The sequence below is a fragment of the Macrobrachium rosenbergii genome, chromosome 55 (assembly GCF_040412425.1).
Source record: "Macrobrachium rosenbergii isolate ZJJX-2024 chromosome 55, ASM4041242v1, whole genome shotgun sequence".
NCBI classification, from domain to species: domain Eukaryota; kingdom Metazoa; phylum Arthropoda; class Malacostraca; order Decapoda; family Palaemonidae; genus Macrobrachium; species Macrobrachium rosenbergii.
Window position 1 is genome coordinate 19873043 of NC_089795.1, and position 21492 is coordinate 19894534.

General features: G+C 40.1%; 1 protein-coding gene across 3 annotated transcripts in view; it reads left to right on the forward strand.

Moving 5' to 3' along the window:
* Positions 1-21492, forward strand: part of LOC136835671 (crossover junction endonuclease EME1-like) — a 172081-nt gene that overhangs the window by 96139 nt on the left and 54450 nt on the right. For all 3 annotated transcript variants that reach the window (XR_010852234.1, XM_067099505.1, XM_067099504.1), the window contains exons 8-9: positions 6222-6338; positions 20213-20344. Coding sequence is in view for 2 of the 3 variants with exons in the window: in XM_067099505.1 (XP_066955606.1) it covers positions 6222-6338; positions 20213-20344 (249 nt within the window). In the remaining variant the exon portion in view is untranslated. The remainder of the gene's footprint in view (positions 1-6221; positions 6339-20212; positions 20345-21492) is intronic.

Below are 21492 nucleotides of genomic sequence, written 5' to 3' on the forward strand. Positions count from 1 at the left end.
TTGGAATCCCTCCGGGCCTGGAACGTTCCGTCGGGAAGCCCTACGTCCTCGACGCCAGGTTGAGGGACTTACTCTACCCCGCGCACGGGTGGCGGCAGCAGTGCCTGAAGATGTGGCCACCCCTATCATCCAGCAGATCCGGGATGAGACCCAGCCACCCCAAGCGGATATCCTCTACGCTGAGGTCTCGGAGGATGTTGCCGCCATTAATCTGGACCTAGAACCAATGGCTGTAGAGCAGGACCAGGTGGTAAGTGGTGAGGTAGGTGAGGTTGTTGGGGCGGGCCCCCCTTTATTTGACTCCCCTGCTTCATCTGTTTCTTCCTTTGCAGGCTTTGTGAAGTCTTCCTCCTTGGGTGATAGAGCTCCATCTGCTATCCCCAAGTTGAAGTTGAAGACTTCATGGAAGGCGAAGGGCTTCAAGTCCTCGTCTTCCAAGAAGGGTGCCCTTCCCCGTCGAGAAGGCTAAGGTCTCAGGACCTGTAGCCTCCGGGAGCAAGTCTGGTTCCTCCAGCAAAGGCGCGAGTAAGAGGGCTGCAAACCAAGCCCTCCTCGCCAACCTGCTTTTGATGCAGAGGCCTTTGCTAACCAGCTTTATAAACGGTTTACGGAGGACCTGGATTCAAGATTTAGTGAGATTTCGGAGAAGCTGGCCAGTCATGATAACATACTGGCGGGAATGGCTCACCCACCCCAGCCGAACCACAGTATGTTATCCCCGACACTGCGGACCTCCCCGCCGTTCGATGTCGGAAACCCTTGGCGGTTCGCTCTCCGGGCCATCCAACATGATGGCAAGTTGACTCTTGATGGTCTTGGCACGAGGCGGTTGGAGGAATTGGAGTTCTTCCCCCGATCTCCTGCCCCCTTACCCAGGCTTCGTGTGAGACTCACGGAGGAAGCCTGATTAGGTCAGACAAGGTTCCTAGGAGACTGTCATCGTCCCTAGGGACCAAGCTCAGTCGGCTCTCCTGGCGCACTCTGACGGAGTGGCAGGCAGATAACACGAAGTTGACTCCTTTCAAGGAACTTCACCATGTTCACCCTGGGAGTCGACCTTCCCACTATCCCTTGTTTGGACAAAGTCGCTCTGGCTACGCCCGAGCGTGCTTTGACGGCATTCGGTTCCTCAGCTAAGGGAGACAGACCCTACTTCCTGGTATTCCCAGGAAGTAACGAGTTCTGGACAGACGCCCGGCCACTTTCACGGTCGGGAAGCTGGACCCCCTCTGCGCCTCCACGCAATTTAGTGAGCAGCTCCCAAGCTGCCGGAAGCTCTTTGAAAGCGGAGTTTGATGCTCGGGTTAAGTTAGCCCGGTCGTTGAACTCCGTATGCCTTACTGAAGCTACTGCCGTCTCCTGCTCGGACGAGCCCTTCTTTCAGGTTTTGGCTAAAGTCCTTGCTGGCAGGTTTCCAGTCTGACTTATCTGAATTCATCATGGCCAGACTGGAATGTAGGAGGTTCATCTTCGCCGATGCAACTATCCGTCACGAGCCCAACAAGCTCGTGAAAAGCTCGATCTGGGGACCTAACCTCTTCCCGGAAGAGGAGGTCACAACTGTTATGGCCGAGGCTACACGGGCCAACCAAAGTCTTCGTTCTCGCTGGGGTATTTCAGCCTACAAGCGTAAGACCCCAGAATCGGCCGGCCCCCAATCGAGAGGAGGCAAACGCTTCAGGAGGCATAAGAGGCCTCACCACCAGGCGGTAGTCCAAGCCGTCCCGGTCTCGGCAGTGGCACAGCCTTCCACTTCAAAGGCTCACCCCCAACAGTACGTGCTGGTCCAACCAGCTGCACCCTCATATGTGGCCTCACCGGCATACAACCCCACATATGAAGGCCGTGGTTACTTTCACGGCCTTAACAGGGTTGCAAGGGGAGGAAGGGGCAAAGCCCCTCATAGAGGAAAGCCCAATACCACCCCAAGGGGAAGACCTGGACGTGGTAGAGGGAATAAACCCGCTCCCTCCCACTGAGAGAACACAGGTAGGCGGTCGCCTGTTTTGGTTCAGGGACCAATGGACCTTCAGCCCTTGGGCACACAGCATTGTGTCCAAAGGCCTAGGATGGAGCTGGATCAAAACCTCCTCCTCTAACCAGGTTTTACCAGCCACCGACACCAATCCTAAAGGATTATGTGACAGAATTGCTCAACAAACGAGCAATAAAGAAAGTAAGGCACCTAAAGTTTCAAGGCAGGTTATTCACTGTTCCCAAAAAGACTCCGATCAGCAAAGAGTGATCCTGGATCTGTCGCGTCTAAATCTCTACATAAAATGCGACAAATTTCGCATGCTTACGGTAGCTCAGGAGCGGACTCTACTTCGCGTGGAGCCGTCACCACCTCTATCGATCTTTCAGACGCTTATTATCACGTCCCAGTTGCGCGGAACTTCTCTCAGTTCCTCGGTTTCAGACTCGGGAATCAAGCCTACTCCTTCAGGGTCATGCCATTCGGTCTGAACATTGCGCCCAGGATATTCACAAAGCTGGCGGACACGGTAATACAGCAACTCCGGTCTCAAGGGATATCCCTAGCAGCATATTTGGACGATTGGATAATTTGGGCACCAACAGTTCGGAGTGTCAGAAAGCCACGTCCATAGTCATCAGTTTCCTGGAGTCGCTAGGTTTCCAACTGAACAGAGAGAAGTCCCGCCTGACTCCGGAGTCCCGGTTTCAGTGGTTGGGTCTCCAATGGGATCTGTCATCTCACACGCTGTCCCTTCCGCCTCCCAAGAGGAAAGAGATAGCATCCCTCACCAGGAGATTCCTCAAAAATCCATCAGCATCCCGCCGGTCCCAAGAAAGGGTCCTTGGGTCTCTTCAGTTTGCCTCAGTGACAAACCTGCTATTAAAAGCGAAGTTAAAAGACATAAACAGAGTGTGGCGGAGTCGAGCCAATGTCAAGCTCAGAGACAAGGTCTCCTCTATCCTCAAATCTTAAAGACAAGGTTGCGACCGTGGGCCTCGGTCAAAGGCTTGTCCAATACAGTTCCGCTTCAATTTCCCCCTCCGGCACTAGTAGTTCACACAGACGCTTCCTTAAGCGGCTGGGGGGGATATTCACCAAAACAAAAAGTACAAGGAACGTGGTCCACAATGTTTCAGCAGTTCCATATAAACACCCTGGAAGCTATGGCGGTATTTCTAACTCTGAAGAAAATCCGCCCCAACCGGATTCATATCAGGTTGGTATTGGACAGCGCAGTGGTAGTTCATTGCATCAACAGGGGCGGCTCCAAATCAGGCCGAGTAAACCAAGTAATGGTTGCTATCTTCTCCCTGGCGAACAAGCACGGCTGGCACCTGTCAGCCACCCACCTAGCGGGGCGGAACGTGGTGGCGGATTCCCTGTCCAGGAACGCTCCGTTGAGACGGAGTGGTCCTGGACGTGGAATCTTTCAAATGGATTTGCCGCCGGTTCGGGCCTCCAAGTGGATCTGTTCGCAACGGAGAGCAACTTCAAACTCCCTGTTATGTGGCTCCCAACCTGGACCCTCAGGCGTTCGCCATAGACGCAATGACAGTAGATTGGAACAATTGGGAGAAGATTTATCTTTTCCCCCCAATAAACTTACTGCTGAAAGTTTTACACAAACTCAGGACATTCAAAGGTCAATTAGCCCTAGTAGCTCCCTATTGGCCGAAGAGCAATTGGTTCCCTCTTCTTCAGGAACTGGGATTACGGAGTCTTCGGATCCCCAAGCCCATTCTGACTGACCAGACAGTACAAACCAAGACTGTGTCAGCTTCCTCAAGAATTCAGAATGCCCTAGTTTTATGGACTTTATAAAATTCGCAGCTCAAAAAGGAGCGAACATTGACCCTGTCAACACTCTGTTTTTAGAATCAGATAAGAGAGATTCTACTATTAGACAATATGATTCAGCAGTCAAAAAATTGGCCTCCTTCCTAAAAGCATCTGAAGCCAAAATCATGACAGCTAATTTAGGAGTTTCCTTCTTTAGATCATTGTTTGAAAAAGGCCTAGCTCCGGCCACTATTACCACAATCAAGTCAGCATTAAAGAAAGTTTTTCTTTACGGCTTTAAAATCGACCTCACAGATTCCTACTTTTCATCTATCCCCAGAGCATGCGCTCGTCTGAGGCCAGTATCACGCCCACAGTCTGTTACGTGGTTTCTCAATGACGTCCTTAAGTTAGCATCAGAGATGGATAACTTTCATTGCTCTTATCAGGATCTGTTAAGGAAGACTTTGTTCTTGATTAGCTTGGCTTCAGGTGCTAGAATCTCAGAGCTATCGGCTCTCACTAGAGGTGATAATTATGTGAACTTCCTCCCATCTGGAGAGGTCCTCCTTTCCCCTGACCTAGATTTTTAGCTAAGAACGAAGACCCACAGGACAGGTGGTCTCCTTGGAAGGTGGTGCCCCTTCCTCAAGACCAGTCTTTATGTCCAGTTTATACACTTAAATCTTACCTTTCAAGAACTCCACAGAGTAAGTCGGGTCCTCTTTTTATCAGGAGAAAGGTGGTACTCTTTCACTAAATGCTATAAGACAACAAATTTTATATTTCATTAAACAGGCCAACCCAGATTCAATTCCCAAGGTTCATGATATTCGAGCAGTTGCCACTTCTATTAATTACTTTCATAATATGGACTTTTCGAGTTATCTAAATTTACGGGTTGAAATCACCTCTAGTGTTTAAACGCCACTATTTAAAAAAACTCGAAGCCCTGAAATTTTCTACCATAGCTGTGGGAAGTGTCATCTCCCACCTTAGTTAATCATATCCTTTGTCCTTTCCTTTCCCCCGCCCGCCTGCCTCATTTACTTTTCTGCTTATTCTCCTGGTTGATTATACCTCACTGCCTGGCTCCTCATATTGTTGTTTCTTGTACCTGTTGATGGAAAAACTGTAATCTGAAATGCCATGATTGTTTTTCTTGTGGGGTACTGGACAGTTTTTATTTGGTTCCATGTACCCCAGATGAATGTATATATTAATGTTGATTGATTTGTCTCTTACGTGTTTAGCCTAAGTTTACGTGTATAGTATTAAGGTTATATTTGCAGTTATTTTGTGCGCTTTTCATGTTTCATTTGCTTTAAGTAATTTTAAGGTTTTTGGGCTTTTTCTCCGTCGTGGAACCTGCCCATGTTTCATAGTATTAAGTTCTTTAATGTGCCTTAGATTTAATATGCCTTAGTCTTAGTGTTCTTGCTACACGGAAGAGATTGCTTAATTAAAATTATTCTGGTAAAACTTTTGCCTTTTCTTCAGATTATCCTCAATTTCTTTTTCCTAGTAGTTGCAGCCTTGGCATGATTCTCTATCACGATTTCACCGGCTGACACGGGACTGGACTCAGAAAAGGGATTTTGACAGAGGAAAAATCTATTTCTGAGGAAGGTCCCGTGTCACCCGGTGACCCTCCCTGAATTAAATAGTACTTTCCCCTCCCTCTGGCACATGCCAAGTCTGGGGTTAGTGCTAGCATGGAATGAGGTAGGTGGCGCTGGTGTCGCCGTCCTGGCGGGTGTTTGTGTGGGGCTGTAACGGCTCACCGCTCTGTTCCGGGATTTTGATAAGGAGAGATCTTTCGAGTAGGTTTCCGTGGTAGTGGTAATTCACTCACCCCTTCTTATACCGACGCCTTCCTAGAAGGCGCTCGACTGGGGGTAGTAACCCCAGCTTTCCTGAAAGCTCTTTTTCTCTGGTATATCTAGCAAGGTTATACCTAGAAATTCGTGCTGTAATGGAATTTCACCGGGTGACACGGGACCTTCCTCAGAAATAGATTTTTCCTCTGTCAAAATCCCTTTTTACAAGTTCCTGCCTCCCAACCCCTCTTCACTGTTAGCATGATCAGATTAAATAGAATGATTCAGTTGACCATGGACTGCTGGGGACCTGTTAGCATGCACTAGCCTACCTGACTATTGTTGTTGTTGTTGTTGTTGTTGTTGTTGTTGTGTTGTTGTTGTTGTTGTTGTTGTTCTTCTTCTTCTTCTTCTTATGGATGATGAGTTTGGGAATTGTGTTTAATGCAGGATTAGGCTTGTAAATGTAGTGGGTTTGTATTGTGAAAATTAATTTCGTTTGTATAAAATATATTTAGTTGTTTACCACTAGAGTATATGAAATTGTTGCAGTTATTCAGCAAATATTTGGCTATAATGGAAGAATTTCTCGAATAAAGACATTTTGTAACAAAAATAGTCACTCAGTAATGTTTTTACTACAGAGATAGGAGAACTAATAAACAGCAAGATTTTCGCACTGCTGTTCTAGGAGAAGCTGCACAGCCCAAGAGGAAGAAAAAGAAACAGTGTTCAAGTGGCATTGAGTCTGATGTACACAGGTAATGTTGAAGCGTAAACTTATTTCTTGTTACTACATTTTAATTGTTCAACTGTGTATTTTTTTTTTTTTTTTTTTTTTTTTTTTTTTATAGCTGATAGGTAAGATGGGTGAAAGAAGGGTGAGGGCAGTTAGCTAGCTAACCATGGTAGGGAATAGTTTAGAAAGTGAAATATTAGTAAGAGTAATGTCAAGTGTATTTAAATTGCAAAAGGAGAAAAATTTAAAGCAAATAGACCAAGTGTTCTTATTTAAAATACAAATGTGTTTTAATAGCAACATTTCATCTACATGCTCTGAATTTTGTAAGTAAATATTGCCACTTGCAAAAGTTTCTAGTGCATCATAGAATTATTGTGACAAGCTGTGGTTTACATGCTTAATTATAGTGCCCTTGCACTGAAGAAATTCTCAGTTTCATTATTGTATTGCTTCATTGTTTGGCCATGTGCCTTAACAGAATGACATTCATTGTGCTCCATAAATTTTGTAATTTTTATTTTCCTTTCTTTGTTACACTTTTGCTTGTTTTTTCATATTTAATCTCCGTGTGATGATAAGGTGTAAAAAAGTATAATACAGTATGCAAGTGCTGCATGAACTACTCATGTTGCATTTATTTGTTTCTAGGAACAGTGAAATGAGGTGGCTGCTATCCTTGACAGTGGCTGGGATGGAACAGTGGGTTTAAGGTTATTAATTAACAAATTTGATACGATGCTCTCATTTTTCACTTTATGGAGCTGGAACTTGTGATGATGACTGTTTTTGTCTTTGACCTAAGGCTTCCTTTTCCACTTGACTAGAGAAACAAGTTTTCCAATAACACCAAAAAGCACAATGGGGGTTTCTATGCCTGCAAAAATACTAAATCTTTTGGTCTGCCATTTGTTTTTGGATATCCTTCTGTCTGGATGTCGGCAGCCTTTCAAGATCCTGATCTTTCAGGCAATAATGTACAGGATGGTGAAGATATTGCCTACCAAATTAGTTGAATTAGGCGCTGTCGCAAGTCCGGGAGGGGCTTTCACATCTACATCTATTTTCAAACCAAGGAAATAAATGAGAGAAGTTTCCACTACAACTGGATTCACATACAAGAATGAGCTTGAAGCTCACTAATACACTTTACTGAAGTAAGAGGTAAAAGAAATAAAATATCTTCAAAGATCTTAACCCTTAAACACCTACTGGACGTACCATACGTCGACTAAAATTGTCTGTTGGGTGTCATGGACGCACAATTCGTCGACTAAAAATGGTTTTTTTTAAATATTCAATGTCTAGAAAAATAATTATAGGCCTAGTTTGCGAAAGGTTTTAAATCACGCGCCTTTGAGGGATGCTGGGAGTTCACGGATCAAGCTGTTGTTTTGTTTAACAGCCCAGAAATAAAGTTATGCGCCTGAATTTCCTCCTTCCCGCACCAGAAAGCATCAGCGCCGCATTGTCCGAGAGCGATTTTTTGACACATCCGTGTTTTGCAGAACTTTGTTCGAGTGTTTGCGTATTTGTGAGGCAACAGGACGTTTGCAGAGATGTCCCAACGCGTCAGGACCGTGAAAGGCGATACTGCATGTCGGTAGTGATCGTGTGAGACGAGTTTTAGACTGGGATGCTGGAGGGGCCAAGCACCCAAGATGACCCAGCTTCTCAACGCTGTTTTGTTCAATTATTATGTGTGACCGAAGGGGACCAAGGACCACATCCTAAGTGCCTTTTACGACCCTAGAAGCATTGTCCTGAGGGGCATCCGTAAATTTTTGAAAAAAACTTTTCCTTCGCTGAAAATCCTGGCATTTCTGTTGAGTCACCTTGTCGTAATTTTTTCGCTGTTTTATATTATTCGTTACATAAAGTGTTATACATCAAAATGTGCGCAATTTCATGTAGAATACAACAAAAATAAATCATTCTTTTAGCTTTTAACAGTTTTGAAATATTTTCATTTAAATCACGATACCTGACAAAATTTTAACATTCGGTCAATTTTGACTCGACCGAAATGCTCTTCAAAAAACGCAATCGTAAGCCAAAAATTTTACATTCTAGTAACAATCAATCATTTACCTTTATTCTGCAACAAACGGAAAGTCTCCAGCACAATATTTCGATTTATGGTGAATTTTTTAAAAACTTTTCCTTAGCTCCAAAAAATCATGGCATTTCTTGAGTCACATTGTCGTAATTTTTTCGTTGTTTTATATTATTCGTTACATAAAGTGTTATACATCAAAATGTGCGCAATTTCATGTAGAATACAACAAAAATAAATCATGCTTTTAGCTTTTACCATTTTTGAAATATTATCATATAAATAACGATAAATAGAAAAAATCAACCTTGGTCAACTTTAACTCGATCGAAATGCTCGAAAAACGCAATCGTAAGCCAAAATTCTTACATTCTAGTAACAATCAATCCTTTTTACCTTCATTTTGCAACAAACGGAAAGTTTCTGGCACAATATTTCGATTTATGGTGAATTTTTTAAAAACTTTTTCCTTCCATTTTTTTATGGCAGAACCAACTCCACTAAAAATCCTAGCATTTCTTGAGTCACCTTGTTGTAATTTTTCGCCATTTTGTATTATTCGTTACATGAAGTGTTATACATCAAAATTTGCGCAATTTCATGTAGAATACAACAAAAAATAAATCATGTTTTTAGCTTTTACCATTTTTGAAATATTTTCATATAAATAACGATAAATAGAAAAATCAACCTTGGACAACTTTAACGCGATCGAAATGGTAAAAATGCAATTGTAAGGTAAAAACTTACAGTCTAGTAATATTCAATCAATTTCCTTCATTTTGAAACAATTGGAAAGTCTCTAGCACAATATTTCGATTTATGGTGAATTTTGAAAAAACTTTTTTACGTCTCTGTTCTTTTAATTCATGCATCATTTTGTGATAATATTTTTCTGTGTTATTTTAATCGTTTTACAATCTGTTATATACCAAAATCATCGCAATTTAGTGTACAATACAACTAAAAAAATTAACTCATTAGCTTTAACCGTTTTGCTTTACAATGATTTGTATACAATTATATACGAGTTTTTTTCGCTGTCATATATTCCAATATTTATATATGATAATGATATTTTTTCATTTCTGATGGTTGCATACTAAACTTCAGGCAATGAGAAAAAATGAGCCAAAAATGAACTCTTAATCTTAAAAACTAAGCGTGCTGTGATTTTTTGAAAAAACTTTTTCCGCTTTGCTCATTTATGCTTTTCAAGAGCAGCATTAATGGAGACGTTTTTTAAATAGGGCTTTGGCGTTTAAGGGTTAACTGATGCTTTATCTAAAGGCTGAAACTGTGGTAATGTTAAATCCTTAAGGACTACATCCAAATTTCATTGTAAACCATGATAGGAAGAAGCAAAATTTCCAGCTCAAAAGATTGACAACCTCTTTCAAATTTAAATCATGAGTGATATTCGGTATTCAGTTAGCGTGATGCAGAACTGAAGACAACGTAATGTGACATGTTTCGATTGCTGGGACAAAACACTGCTTTGTGTACATGATATACTGGAAGAACTTAATCGGGATATCTGTAGTGGTACAGGTGCTGGATATCCCTCAGGTAAGCACCAAGATCAATAAACTGACCACTGTTATTGACACAGTCTGACAGTGGAGGGTCTTCTAGACTTAAGGATTGCTTCCCAGGCCTTTCTAAAAAAAAGCCTCTAACTTGTAACAGACAGTTGACAATTTCCATGTGGTCAGATGAAGCATATGGAGGTTTGAAGGGATCTTAGATTAAACAGTCTGAAAAGATCTTTCCTGAACAGAAGAAGGTGAGGAACATCTACCACCAAGAAAGGAAGTTCGGGAAGTCATTCCCTTTTGGGCCACTAAGGAGCTGTCAGAATCATCCTTGTGTTCTAGAAAAGTGTCAGCCTCCCATGCCTAAGGATCCTAGCATGGAGGGCAGTAGACAGGGAGTGTAGTGTTTTGGGCAGTTACGAACAGATTGATGTTTGGGTCTCCCCAAAGGTTCAGCAGTTTCTGGCAAACCTTTGGAAGAAGAGACCATTCAGATAGGCTTTGCCCTTTCCTGCTGAGTTGGTCTGCAATCACATTGTTTCTCCCTGGGACAAGTATGGTAAGTGAATGATGATGTTCCTGGACTCTGTCCAAAGGAGAAGGAAGTTTCATTGCTAGCCTAAAGAGATCTCTAAATTTGTGTCTCCTTGTCTCCTTATGTAAGAATTGGGAGGTTGAATTGTCAGAAAAGACTGTGATCATATTGTCTCTGACTAGATGTTACACTTGCTTAACCATTCCATTCTGCCAAAGGCTCCAGGTTGTTTATAAGAAACTTGCTCTTCTCTATAGTTCAATTCCCTCATGTCAAATGTTTCTCAGAATGCACCCCCCATCTATCTACGAGACATCTAAGGACAATGTAAGGTCTTGGTTCTTAAGGTCTAGTGGCTGACCCATGAAAATTCTCTTGAAAGTGGTAGAAAATTGACTATTCGTCTCTCTGCTGTCAAAATCCCAAAAAGAAAGTTGATCCTCATCCCCAGATAAACAATTGACTGGATTGGATAAAGCATAGATTCATCAACCTTGAACAAAATGCCCAGCCCCGAGTCTAGACATAGACGATAATTCTTCACCTTCAAGATCTCCTGCACCGAATTGGTGAGAACTAACCTGTTATCCAAATACAAGACAACTCTGATACCAAGCAAATGATTCCATCCTGCTAAAGGCACCAACACACAGGTGGTGCCATACTTGGACCAAAACTCAGAGCTTAGAATTGGAAGACCCTCCCTTAGAAGACAAAGTGTAGATACTTCTTCGACTTAGGATGTACCAAGACATGGAAGTATGTGTCCTATATGTCAAAAGAAATCATCCATTGCCATTCTGAATGGCCACCAGGACCTACTTAATTACTCCATCAAAAAGGGAGTAAAATGAATAAACTTATTGAGACTGTAAATGTCAAATACTGGCCTCCAACCCTCTCCCTGAGGTTTTGGGAACAAGGAAAAACAAAGGTAACACCTTGGTGACTAGATTAAAATTGGCTTGATGGCCTCGTGGCAGAACACTTGTCTGAGCTTCCCCTCCCAAATTCAGAACTTTTCTGTGTAAAGAGCAGAGAGAGATGGAAATTTGAAAGTCATCAGGGGTGGAAAGATAACAAAAGGTACCAAGTATCCTTCCCTGAGAACCATCACCACCCGAGGTTCCTCCTGAAGCTTGCCAGACACTTCAGAAACTTTGTACATGGCCTTCAGAGGATCCTTACAGCCTACTAGAACTTGAGAGTTCAAAACATCAGTTATGGTTATATTCCAGTTCTTTCATTTAGAATGTGAGCCTTGATCAATTACTGAAGCAGAACGTGAGAGTGGTTTGGGAAATTCCAGCCAGAAAAAAAAGCTAAGTATACCTTAGTTTTATCAGACCACTGAGCTGATTAACAGCTCTCCTAGGGCTGGCCCGAAGGATTAGATTTATTTTATGTGGCTAAGACCCAATTGGTTACTTAGCAACGGGACCTACAGCTTATTGTGGAACCCGAACCACATTATAGGGAGAAATTAACTTCTATCACCAGAAATAAATTCCTCAAATTCTTCATTAGTCGGCCGGAGACTCGAACTCAGGCCTAGCGAGTGCTAGTCCACAACTCTATCGACTTGCCTAACAAGGAACTAATTCCGGCCAGAACATTCTTGCGGAAAAGGTTGTTGGAACTAGATCCTAGAGGGAAGACTTCAAAGATAGTGATAAGAATATTCTATTCTGATTCTAGGCACCTTAGGCAGCAGCCTTAACATAGGGGTTAAGGAGACATTGGTGGGACCTGCCAAAAACAGCCACGAATGGTTGAGCTGGACTAATATGTAAGATAAATATGCACACAACTGTTTATGTTACTTTAAAACTGAGTTAAAAAAAAAAGAATAGACATTCCTCCTTTAGCTTTGGAAATAGGTCTATCAAAGTGGGATTAAAAACTCTGACACCTCATCAAGAAACACTACCCCTCCAGGCCTGATATCTATGTAACTAATATCTACATATATACATTTATACATACATATATATGTGTATACACATAAACATGCATACACATTCACACATATATATACAGTAATACCCCGAACTTGCGTGATTCAAGTTGCGCAAATTCAGACACGCAAACTTTTAATTGGAACCGAACTAATTGTCATACACAAGTTTTTCACAGACAAACAAACATTTACGAATACTGAGAAACCTTGCAAAAGTGTTTATGTTTAATTTTTTTTATGTAATTTTTCAGTTTTCAAGCTTTTATGTGTAAATTAAATAACATTAAATAATAAAAGTAATCATTTCTCTCTCTCTCTCTCTCTCTCTCTCTCTCTCTCTCTCTCTCTTCTCTCTCTCTCTCTCTCTCTCTCTCTCTCTCTTACTGAGTTGAGGGAATTTTTATGGTACATGTATATGTTTGATAATAATAATAATAGTAATAATATAACTATAATTAGAAAATTTGTAAATGATACGTATTTTAACACTTTCCTATCCAGTTGACGTAATATTACGCAATGTCACCCTACCCCCTTCTTTTCTGACTGACGTAATTTTATGTAAAATGTACCGACATTTTAAATCGTGTGGTAGGGTAAATTTTTTTATTTTCGGACAGTTGGTGGTTTCCATAGGCTAAAGCATGCCTTGGACCGTAACTCAGCCATCAATACGCCAGCCAAGCAGTTCCTATACTGCATGCGCAAATCCCTGGCATAGTAAATTTCTCACAATGAAATCAGCTGATCCTACCCACGTTTCTCTCTCGTATCTTACATTTTTTTATAAAATGTAGGATTACATTATTGGAAACGCTCTGTTCGTACCCTCTTTTTCTATAAATTTTTTAGTTCCTCTACTGTGCATGCGCAAATCCCTGGCGTAGTAAAATTCTCACAATAACATCAGCTGATCCCACCCACGCAGGCCTGGCAGGCCACACTTCTGTCAGAGACCATGCATACGAGGTTGGGTAAACACGTGGCTGTTTACATACAGTGATGTCAATCGAGAACAGTTTCCAACATGCTTTCGCAAAGTTTTTACGGTAAAACTAGCGGAAAACGCGTTAGTGCATCACATAAGAGACGTCTGGATTTTAGGCAGGGCTCTGAATCTCATTTTTCATTATTATATATATTGATATTTAGAGAATTTTGTTGGCTTTCTCATCAAAAATAATTCATTCGCCTAACTGTTATAGCTTTTGAGCTACGAACAATAATGTTGACAACGGTAACATTTTTTTTCGTTTCGAACAGCTTATAATGTCAAAATGAAACTGTTGCCGTTACCAAAGCCATTTTTCTTGACTCTCACTTTATTCCTCAACCTTTCCTCTACATTTTTGTATATTTACAAAGTAATTTCTATGAAAAATATCCGAGCTAGGGCTCTTAAAAAAAAAATGTCTAGCGATAATTCTCACCATATGCCGGGCAGTGCGCTCTGTTTCTTACCCTATTTTCTATCAATTTTTCACGAACTGGACTTATTCATTTTTCATTCTTTTATATGTCGATATTTAAAGAATTTTGTTGGCTTTCTCATAAAAAATAATTCATTCGCCTAACTGTTATAGTTTTTGAGCTACTAACAATAATGTTGACAACGGTAACTTTTTTTTTCGTTGATCAACATATAACGTCAAAGTGATACTGTTGCCATTACCAAAGCCATTTTTCTTAACTCCCCCTTTATTCTTCAACTTTTCCTCTACATTTTCGTATATTTACAAAGTAATTTCTATGAAAAATAACCGAGATAGGGCTCTTCAAAAAAGATTTTTTTGTAGCGATAATTCTCACCATACGCTGGGCAGAGCGCTCTGTTTCTTACCCTCTTTTCTATAAATTTTTTCACCAACTGGACTTATTCGTTTTTCATTGTTTTATATGTCAATATTTAGAGAATTGTGTTGGCTTTTTCATAAAAAATAATTCATCCGCCTAACTCTTATAGCTTTTGAGCTATGAACGATAATGTTGACAACGGTAACATTTTTTTTCGTTTCGATCAATTTATAACGTCAAAATGAAACTGTTGCCATTACCAAAGCCATTTTTCTTGACATTCCCTTTATTCTTCAACTTTTCCTCTACATTTTCGTATATTTACAAGGTAATTTCTATGAAAAATAACCGAGATAGGGCTCTTCAAAAAAATTTTTTTCTAGCGATAATTCTCACCATAGGCCGGGCAGAGCGCTCTGTTTCTCACCCTCGTTTCTATCAATTTTTTCACCAACTGGACTTATTCGTTTTCCATTGTTTAATATGTCGATATTTAGGGAATTTTGTAGGCTTTCTCATAAAAAATAATTGATTCGTCTGACTTTCATAGTTTTTGGGTTACGAACGAAAATATAAAAATAAGTAAAGAATTTTTTTTTCGTTAAATAACTCACATTTTTTCGTATTTAGGGGCTGGGACTCTTATTCTGACTATTCCACCATAAAAAATATAAACATTTAGAAAAAAAAGGACAGCAAAATGAACGTTGTTGGCATAAAATTTCTATTTTTGCTGAATTTTCGAAATAATTATTTTTTCGCACTATCGAGCGCTCCCAGACACATTGCGACTCATGCACCCTCAGTGATGTGATAACTAAACAGATAGGAAAGGGTTAAACAAACAAATATCTTTCCCTTATCTTGTGTAACTCGTTGAAGAAGCTTGAAGGCAAAGCTGTCAGACATGTCAATTTAACATGACAAGAAGGGGGAGCATTGCTGATTAGTAGGTCAGAGGTTTCATACGTAATTCTCTCTCTCTCTCTCTCTCTCTCTCTCTCTCTCTCTCTCTCTCTCTCTCTCGTTCGTAGTTAGTGCAACCTGCGTGTTACTGTTTTTCTGTATTTCTTTACCTGTACAGTAGATAATTTTAAATCTAATTTTATTTGTACCGTCTACAAACTGTAAATGCGCTGTTCTAAAACATAAAGACATAGAGCATTGCAGAACAAAGAGAAAGACAGAATAAAGAAGTTTTTAAAAACGAGGTTGAGAAGACTTCTGAAAATAGATCGGTGGAATGGGGAGAGAGAGACGTAGTATACTTATCTTCTTACTCTCCTATATTTTTGTCAACCATTTATTTCTTTTTTTAAGGTAATGTATTAAACTAACTTTTAAATGAAATTACAATAACTTTAATTTTATTTAAAAGTTAGTTTAATACTTTGGGAACATGATTAGAGTCATATTTAGTGTTTAAATTCTAGAAATAAACATTTATTAGCGTTTTAGAGACCGTGCCTAACGTACATGGAAATTCGCCTTGTGCAAGTGGGTCTGGAACCTAACCTCGCATAAGTTCGGAGTATGACTGTATTACTCTCGCAGTAATTGAGCTATTGTGCTGAGAACGAAATACTAAATTCAGAACTACTTCCATTTCACAATTAGGCAAAAGTACCTTACTGATTAGAGAAGGCTATGCTTCCTTGGAGCAAGAACTTGAAACGCATGTACGACAGAGGAAGGTGATAAACTTATATTGAATCTAAGTCTTAATACAGCTCTAAGCAGCTTCATAAAACTGGAAACTGATGTAATGGCAAACTGAAAACCAGCTTAAGAGAGACACTTCCAAGATTGCCTCGGTTGTTGTTTTAGATTAAGCCAGCAACACCTAAACATTGTCTTGGTTGGATGGTTCCTAAGCGCTCACTCCCCAGACATAGCTGCAGGCACACTACACTGTTAGTGTTAGGTGCAGAGCTGTTTAACTTTAAACTTTACTAGCTTTCTCTTTCGACTGTAATCCGTTTTTCCAAATGGCACTGACTTTTCTTGAAAACATCCTTTATATGTGTTAACTTCTTACTCATGTTAACAGGAGTCAAGGTAGAGGTATACAAAAGAGCGCTGAGCAGCGGACTTATCTTCGGCAAAAGGGAGTGAAAATGGAACAATGCGAACTATGCATTGCTTAAAAACTAAAGGAAAATTAGCCAAATCACGGGTTGAAAACTGTTAAGTCTATAGGAAGAACCGAGACTGTAGAAAATGGAAAATCCATGGACAAAGATGGCGGTAAATGCTAGAGAAGGTGACATATCAGGGGACGTCAGCAATAACGTTATAGGGTGCTGGAGGTAAGGACCAGACAACTGGGGAGAGATGGCTGGGTGGGAGAGGGTAGAGGGTTTGCACACGACATCACCACAGAACAAGGACAACAGCCAGAGCCATCCGCACAACACTTTAAGAGGTGATTACTGAGAAGCAAGAACCTGTTCCAGCACAAGGCTAGCTCAAACTAGATAAATAAGCAGTGGAAAAGACTTATTACTCAGACTGCTGAGCTGATTATCAGCTCTCACAGGGCTGGCCCAAAGGATTTGCTTTACTTTATATTATTTTTTATATTTGTCAATTGAGTTACACTTTTTCAAAAGTTTGTAATTGGATTAATTGCAAATGTTGGAGTTTCAGACAAAATTTCACTGATCAATTTATTTCCAAAACTTGATAGCCACTGCTGATTATACTTTGGACATCCACACAACAAATGTTTCATTGTTATCACTGCTTTATACTCAGAGCATTGAGGAGCAGAAGAGGAAGAAATGCCAATACGGATAGGAACGTTTTTCAAAAGGTGACAAGTACAGGCAATACACACATCATCACTCTCCAAAAAAGGATACGTGAGCCAGTACATGTGAGTACTAAACTCTGCCAAATAGATCCTTTGGAAGATTTGTCAAATTTGAGGTGGAAGACAGTTGAGGGAGAGGTGGCGAAGGGCACAGACCTTGGCCCCGAGACATGCCTTGAGCAGGGCAGTCCAGAGGGCACACTACAGACAGACAAAGGCTCTGACACCTTCTCTCTCATGGGGGACCTGAAAAAGGTTGATAACTATGTGGGAACCGTGATCTTTGCCCAGATGTATATTGTCAAATTTCTAACCAATAAAGGAAGTATATTCCGCAATCTACCTAGCATTTTTCTCCTGAACCATGTAGGGAGGATAAAAAGGCAGAGCAGAGGAAGTGAGAGAGGAATTAACCTACCAGCAATGTAGGGGGAAGAGAAGAAACAACACTGGAAGAAAAGGGAAAAGGAAAAGACTAATGAATTTTCTACTTATTTATCAGCTTCTTGCATCTCCCAATACTTCACAGAATTATTCAGCCTTATTATATCACTTTATTTCTTCACAACAAGAAGAAAAACCACACTCGTGCCTCAACAGCTAGGCTGACACACGTGGTCATCATGTGCAACCGAAACATTCGGTTTACACAAAACTCATTGCTATACAGCGTAATGCTTTTATTTCTCCTTGCTGTAGATCACATAATGCAAAAACAGAAAACAAGCACAATACTGTAGAAAAGAAAATCATCCCAAAATATTACTGCCAATTCACACCATCTGTGCAAAGAAATGGCATGAAGAATTCTCAAAAGAAATTAAACATTCCAAAGCCACGTGGTGGGAAACAGGCGATTACAAAGACAGTCTTAGCGGGTTAGCCAAGCGTTATTTTATTGATTTTGAATGCTGAGTGCACCTAATGGTGTGAAGATACAAGCTAACTTATTTCCTATGCTGATTCTTAGTTAACAGTGTCTGCGACACTTGTAAAGTGCCATGAACCAAATCAGTAGTTTTCCTGAGTCATGCATTCCCTAAGAACTTCTCAATCCAACAGGCATTGAGAGCTGTGGTTTGGCAGTGTCAGATCACCTTTTACTCATTCTACCGGAGGGATATCGCCCACAAGTCATGAGATATGGTTTTGTTAGGGCAGCTCATCAAATAGGGTGATTAACAGGACCCTCATTTTAGTACTGTGGGTTGGGTATTCAGTGGTAGTGTTGTGATGGGTGTTTATATGGATGGCACCCCCTCATTCATCCTATCACCTCAGGAACATTCTTACCAAAGTATTAGCTGGATCAAAATGCAGAGTTTGGTTTACTATAAGCTCATGTTCTGTTATAGAATGCTACCCTTGATCCCTGCTTCTATAACAAGAGGAATGAAGTATATGGTTGCACTATCTCCAAACGCACTTTTACTTTAACCTTTCGGGAAAGCTGCTGACTGATGGCTATTCTTCCTTGGGGGCTTTCAAGTTCTACAGAATTTGCTGAAATAGTGTCTCTCATTGGCACAAAGGGGTGGAGGGAGGTTAGCCTTCCAGGTCATGAGTCTGGGCAAACCAAGTAGTGGGCCTCCCTACTTGGCCAGGACAGACTTGATAATGGGTCATTTGCTAGGGAGTTGACAGAGAGGTGCAGACACATCTTTACTCAGCCTATTGTGGCACCATCCAGTCACACTGGGCACTCGGCCCCCTTTTTTGGCAGTGCTGCCCTCTGTCACTCTGCACAGGCTAGGTCTTGTTGCTGGGTTATGAATTTTGTCAATTCCAGGCCTTCCAAACCCATTTCCCTGCAGACTCCACAAGCTATGCCATCTTTGTTGCTGCTATACTGAAATATACTTAAATGGTAGGCTAACACGGAATCACATTGAAACACTGCCAGTTAAAATATCCTGGCATGGTTGCCAGTTTTGTGACAGTGTGGGAGGAAGGGTTCTTTAAAAGCAGTGGCCAAGTAGCTTTATACATGGTGTGATTAAAATATGAAGTATGTTAAAAATATGAAATTTTACTACAATATTATTACAATACTTGAGCAATGACTACCTCTCATTGTAGAGGTAGTCCAGGATTGTCCTTTGAATGGCTCCTCTCTTGAAGCAAACGCTGAACTGAAAAAGCTCTGTATTCTTCTTGTCTCTGTGAAATATAGTAACTTGCTCTTATCTTTCCCCCCTGACTTCCCTGTCATCACCAACCATGGGCTACTACATGTATGATTACCTCCAGATTTCAAAAGTTCTGGTATGCATATGCACACACACCCACAGTGGGTAGACATTACATAATCTTGAGAGTCACCTCGACTTGGAAAAACTGTATCTTGAACAAACAGGTTATGTAACACTCTTGAGAAAATCACATTGACATGTCTTTCAACATAAATGAAATATATCTAAATTTCACCAACATCCAACTAAACAAACAAATTCTGAGTAACAAGCTTTTGTTTGAAATCAGTATATACAAATATGTAAGGTTCTAGAAAATTATAGTAAATGAAAGATTTCATGTGTTCTTGAAACTAAAACAGAAATGTAACTAGGATGAACAACTCAAGAGAGAAAAAGTAATTTATCTTGTAATTTATACTTTGACAAAATATCCTAATATAGGTGTACTGGACTCAGGTTGAAGTAAGATGAAAAGACATGAAAGCAATCTGTTCTTTTCTTTTGGATGGATGGTCTGTAAAAAATTTTTCCTCTGTAAAAAATTTTTCCACTTAGAGTGAGATTTTGTAAATGTCATTTCCTCATTATTTCCCTGTTGCCTTGACAGTTATGAAGCTTTAGCTTTAAAATTTTCAAAGTAAACCGTATTCAAAGTTCAGGGAATAAATCAGAATTAATCATTACTATTTCTGAACCATCCAGGATAGTTGACCAATTGGATGGATGGTACTCTCTGAACCCTTTGCTCAACTTCTAGCAGATTGTGTTTTGATTTAATTTTGTTGTTGTTGTATTGTGATATTATTGGAATTTTGGAAATTTCATTCCCCAGCATGGTCTTATTGTTCTTTCAATATCAAACCTTTGCTTTCAAAATAACAGAGGTATTCAAAGGTAAAGTTGAGAAAAGAATAAAAGTAAATATCATCAGTTACATTATTTCTCTGCACTGACTTTGAAGTTATAGTGATAATAATTTGTATTTATATTTTTGTTACTATTTCAGGGTTGATATTGAAACTGCTCTTGTAATGGCACAGTTAGAATGTGGAATAAACCACCGTTTGATCTCTGATGCAGAGAAGGTAGCTTCCTTTGTAAGTCAAGTCGCGAAGGCTTTAGCTGAAGCTCCATACAAGTTAGTAAATTACTTTTTTGTTGATATTAGTTAGTAATAAATGATTTGTTTAACCAGACCTCTTTTGTTGATATAAATTTTATGAGTTTTGCATGAAGTAACTAAGTGTTTATCAAATTATTTTCCAATTAGTGTTCTTTCTTTCCTTTTAAACATTGTGCAATGCTGTCCTAATTAGTACTTGAATAAGGTATACAGTATTTGAATGCTTTCATTAGCAGTAAACACCCCAAAGCATGACCTAGGTGGGTCGGAGATTGTGGTTTCCAAGTGTACAGCACACTATAAATATTACTAAAGGTACTTTGTAGAGATCATTTAGCCCAAAAGCACTCTGCTTCTGTCTATTATTTTATTAGTTCACTAGGATTTATTCCCACTTGTCCAGTTTCTTAACCTTGCTGCAGTTTTGGGATCTCATTTAAGAACAAATTCTTCAAGCAAATTCAGCTTTCCACAAGGAGACTCATTGGTCTAGTTAAAGTACAGGAAATCTTCAGAGATCCAAACTGATGGGGATGGAGGCTGGATGGCCTGATGTTAATAAAAGCTGAATCATGGCAAAGTTTTTTGATAGGTTTGAACCCTTAAACGCCGAGCCTCTATTTACAAAAGTGTCTGCCGTATGCTGGCGGCGTTCGGGAGTTAGCGCCGAAGCGGAAAAAAAGTTTTTTTTTTTAAATCACAGCACGCTTAGTTTTTAATATTAAGAGTTCATTTTTGGCTCCTTTTTTTGTCATTGCCTGAAGTTTAGTATGCAACCATCAGAAATGAAAAAAATATCATTATCATATATAAATATTGAAATATATGACAGCGCAAAAAAAAATTCATATATTGTATACAAATCGTGCTGTGAGCAAAACGGTTAAAGCTAATGAGTTATTTTTTTCTTCGTATTGTACACTAAATAGCGATGATTTCCATATATAACAAGTTGTAAAACGATCAAAGCAACACAGAGAAAATATTATCACAAAATGATGCATGAATTTGTAATGCGCCGATGTAAAAAAAAAGTTTTTTTCAAAAATTCACCATAAATCGAAATATTGTGCTAGAGACTTCCTGTTTGTTGCAAAATGAAGGTAATTGATTGAATATTACTAGACTGTAAGTGTTTTAGCTTACAATTGCAGTTTTCGACC